Consider the following 3,928-nt stretch of genomic DNA (forward strand, 5'->3'; position numbering starts at 1 on the left):
GGGAAAGAGAGGAAAAGGACGGCGACGGCGGTTAACGGTGAAGGAAAGAGTAGATCTGAGGGAGAGCGGGGGTTTGTTCAGTAGCAGCACGTTAAACGAATGTGGTTTCGTTTTGGCTCCTAAATTGCTTCCTTTATCGTATCCTTATTTTTATGATCCTATCGTAACCTCGAGGTCGAAATGTAGGCAAATGCATCAAACTACATGCGGTGTGTTTGGTCTTGTGGTTCACAACAATTTATTTCAATAAATTTATTATTTTTGTAAATTTTTTTTAGTCAAAAAAAAATTATTTGTGAAATTTGCTTAAATGTCTTAAGGAATGTAAATAATTGATTGTTACTATATACCGAATATTTAAAATGATCGAATTAAGAGAGTTTTAAGAAAATGATAAACTTTTGTAATTTTTTATTATAATCAAAATCTTTTAAAAATAAATTAGTTATAAAATTAATTTTTTAATAAATTATTAAACACAATTTTTTATTTTAAATCATTTTGATATTATTTTTAAATTTTTATTTTTAAAAAACTATAACGAACACATACAAATTTTTATAAGTGATTATTTTGTAGAAAAACTGTAGCAAACATCTTTTTAATATATTTATACAAATTTATACCAAATATTTTATGTGTATTATAATGATAATTCATTTGACCAGTTTTTACGAATTAAAAAAGTTGTATAATTAAAAAAGATAATCATATTTTTTACTAATAAATTATATTTATCAATTATTGATATATTCAATATTATTATTAATGTAAAATAAAATATAAAAAATAGTAATATAATATTAATTAAAATGTATAATAAAAAAAAATAATTATATGGAAAATTGAAAAAATATCTCATTTTAAATCAAATTTTTATTTTTGAAATGGGTGAGTAACATTTTTCATCTTTGTCAAGTATATAACGGTATTGTAGTCAAGTAGTGCATTTATATAAATTTACGTTTATCATATATAGATAACCATTTATATTTAAAAAAAAAAATCATTTTTATACCATGAACCAGACAACATAACCTTGATATTACAAGGACATAATTACAGTTTATTTTATTTTATTATAATATTTTAGTTTTTTATTTTTTTATATATTTCTTTTATGTCATAAAATGTGTACATTAATGTTTTTTTATATAATTTTTTTATAAAAATATCATGTGTCAAGCCACGTCAAAAAAATTTCATAAACATTTAAATAAAAAAAAATTCAAGGACATGTATGAACAAAAAAAATAGATGCAGATTGACACAGCATTTTTTTAAAAATAATTAAAAAAAAAAATATCTTAAGACATAAAAGACCTATATGAAAAAAAAATGATAAATGACAAAAATATTAAGACTAAATAAAATAAATTACAAAAAATATAATTATGTCTACTAGGTATTATTAATTGAGCTTAATATATATACATTGTCATAAAATTGTACATTACACTTCGCCTCGACCAAATTTTCGTTGACTAAATTAAGAATAAATCTACATGTTAAAAGAAATTTATAGAGATCTTCGTCAAGTAACGAGGACTATGAGCGTAAAAGTTAACTGTGTCATAGTGGGTGTGAAATTTAAACATCAATCTCCACCTACAACGGAGTTTGAGTTTCACCGAATCACATCTATTAATATATATAAAATTATAAATTTAAAAACTATATATTATAATTAATATAATAAAATAATTACTATTAGACAATAATAAAATTAAAAATATTTTTTATAAAAATAAAAATATAATTTTTTATATTTAAAAAAATATTAAGTATATTTAATATATATGTGTATAAAAAATTTAAAAATTACTATAATATTATTTACGGAATAGATTTAGATGCAAAGTGAATATCATCACTTTAAACCCGTCTCGGTCTCTAAATTTTAATTTCGAAAAAAATCTACACTTGCACCTGCACTCAATCAAAACGAATTTTCTCGTTCAAATCAAACAAATTTAAGTAGATACTTACAGATGCAAGTTATGTTGTCGTCCATAGTCTATCTCACGGACTAAGGAAAGGGAGTTAAAGGAAAGTTTTGATTCTCCTCTTATATCTATAGCCTCACAACAAAACCATGGAGTCAACACAACCTCATAAGACCTAAATTAACCATTCTAAGTCACTTTAAACATTGGGTCCTTGATCACAATACATCGATGGCGAGATCTATTAAGTTCTTCGTAATAAAAGTACATACGGTATTTTTTTGGCTAAATTACATTTGTAGTCCCTTAACTTAATTTCAGGTAACGTTTTAGTCCTTTATTTTTTTTTTTTTTCCCGACTTGGTCCTTTATTTTAATTTTAAGTGACAATTTGATATTTTATGTTTTAAAATTTCAACAATGATATCCTTTTTAATACAAAAATTCAAAAAAAAATTCAATCAAAACTCATAAAATTAATTATATTCTTCAATATAATACAAATTTCATCAAATTCGTAACGCAAATCTTCAAATAAACTCATATTTTCATACTTTATTTGATATTTTTAGGAGTAAAGGACTAAATCGAGAAAAAAAAAAAGATAAAAGACTAAAACGTTACCTGAAATTAAGTTAAAGGACCACATATGTAATTTAGCCGTATTTTTTTTTATTCAAGGTTAATTGAACATCAAAAAATTAACACCCTAACACATAAAAATACACACATTTATGACCGCTGATATTATTGAAGGAGAGAGAAAAAAAGTAACAGAAAAATTTGTATATCAAACTGTATACAAATATCTTGTTAAAAACTGTATTGCCGACTTTACTCTTATTTTTGTTTCGTAAAAGTAAAAGTTTCTCTTCGAAAGAACATGTTCACCCGCTAAATTTCTCATGCTCGAATTCAAAGCTTACTCCAAACGAGAGAGCCACTGCAACACAGCCAAATCACATGAAAAAGATCCTAGGCACAAAGACCTATCCAAATACTATAATAAATCAGTTATTATGTAAACCAACTTCCACAAGAATATTGTTTAACAAAATTTCCATTATTATTTAGAAATATAATACGTGGAGCCTGATTGGGACCCTGTAAATGCAACAACACAAGCAAGATGCATTGGTCCAAATACCAACTAGTACATCCACATAAGCTGGAAAACTTTACAATTTACACTGTAAATCCATTTCATGATCTATGGGCTAGTACAACCGAGTTCTCATACTACAGTGGGGGGAAGTTACAGCAAAAATTTGTGATGGAAAAAAATTCAGTTAAGGTAGTAAATGAAAGGTGGTAGGCAAAGAATTTGCCAGTCTACCCCAAACAATACAGAAGCAAGTAGATCGATCAGCTTCTGACCTACCAAATGACATGGCTGTATTGATGACTAAACTATAATGGAGGTCTATAAATTGGTAATTTTTTTACAAAATATACAGAAATGCTTAAATATGGTAAGATGATATCATAAACTTGCAGATCAATGCTCTTGCTTATGTCTTGCCTTTAATATTCCAGGGAGTGGAGGTGATATGGGAGGCCTAACTGAGATGTTTGAAACTAAAGGAGGAACCTGTGACTGATACATGCCTGACATACTAGAACCTTCCCCTCCAATCGCAACATTGTGTGTAACATTGTCACTTTGTGGTCTTTCACAGAATTTCATTGCCTTGAGAACATAATTGTCATCATGCAGCTCAAAAGGAGTACTACAAAGAGAGAAGCGAGAGTAAATATCAATACAAAGTGGCAGATACAATTTCCAATTGAAGGACACCACCAGAATCAACCTCCCAAAACTTTTCTACTTGAAAATCCTTTTAGTGGCCTGCATGTTTGACCACAATAGGATACACTAGTTTCCACTTTCCAGACTTCATGACACCACTAAACTAGGCAGACTTCACATTAAGACAAATACAGACCTAAAGCTCATTTTGTCATAAGATTCGTAACTCATA

General features: G+C 27.0%; 2 protein-coding genes across 2 annotated transcripts in view; both read right to left on the bottom strand.

Annotated features, from left to right (window-relative positions):
• LOC101490189 (transcription factor-like protein DPB) overlaps positions 1–103 on the bottom strand; it is a 3,349-nt gene extending 3,246 nt beyond the window's left edge. Inside the window, exon 1 of the mRNA XM_004505547.4 lies at positions 1–103. This exon is cut by the window's left edge and continues 399 nt beyond it. The gene's annotated coding sequence lies outside the window, so the exon portion shown is untranslated.
• A 2,885-nt stretch (positions 104–2,988) lies between these two features.
• Positions 2,989–3,928, bottom strand: part of LOC101490510 (transcription factor-like protein DPB) — a 4,829-nt gene continuing 3,889 nt past the window's right edge. The window contains exon 9 of the mRNA XM_004505548.4: positions 2,989–3,676. Coding sequence (XP_004505605.1) covers positions 3,445–3,676 — 232 coding nt within the window. The 3' untranslated portion in view covers positions 2,989–3,444. The remainder of the gene's footprint in view (positions 3,677–3,928) is intronic.

Source organism: Cicer arietinum, chromosome 6 (assembly GCF_000331145.2).
Source record: "Cicer arietinum cultivar CDC Frontier isolate Library 1 chromosome 6, Cicar.CDCFrontier_v2.0, whole genome shotgun sequence".
In the NCBI taxonomy this organism is placed as follows: domain Eukaryota; kingdom Viridiplantae; phylum Streptophyta; class Magnoliopsida; order Fabales; family Fabaceae; genus Cicer; species Cicer arietinum.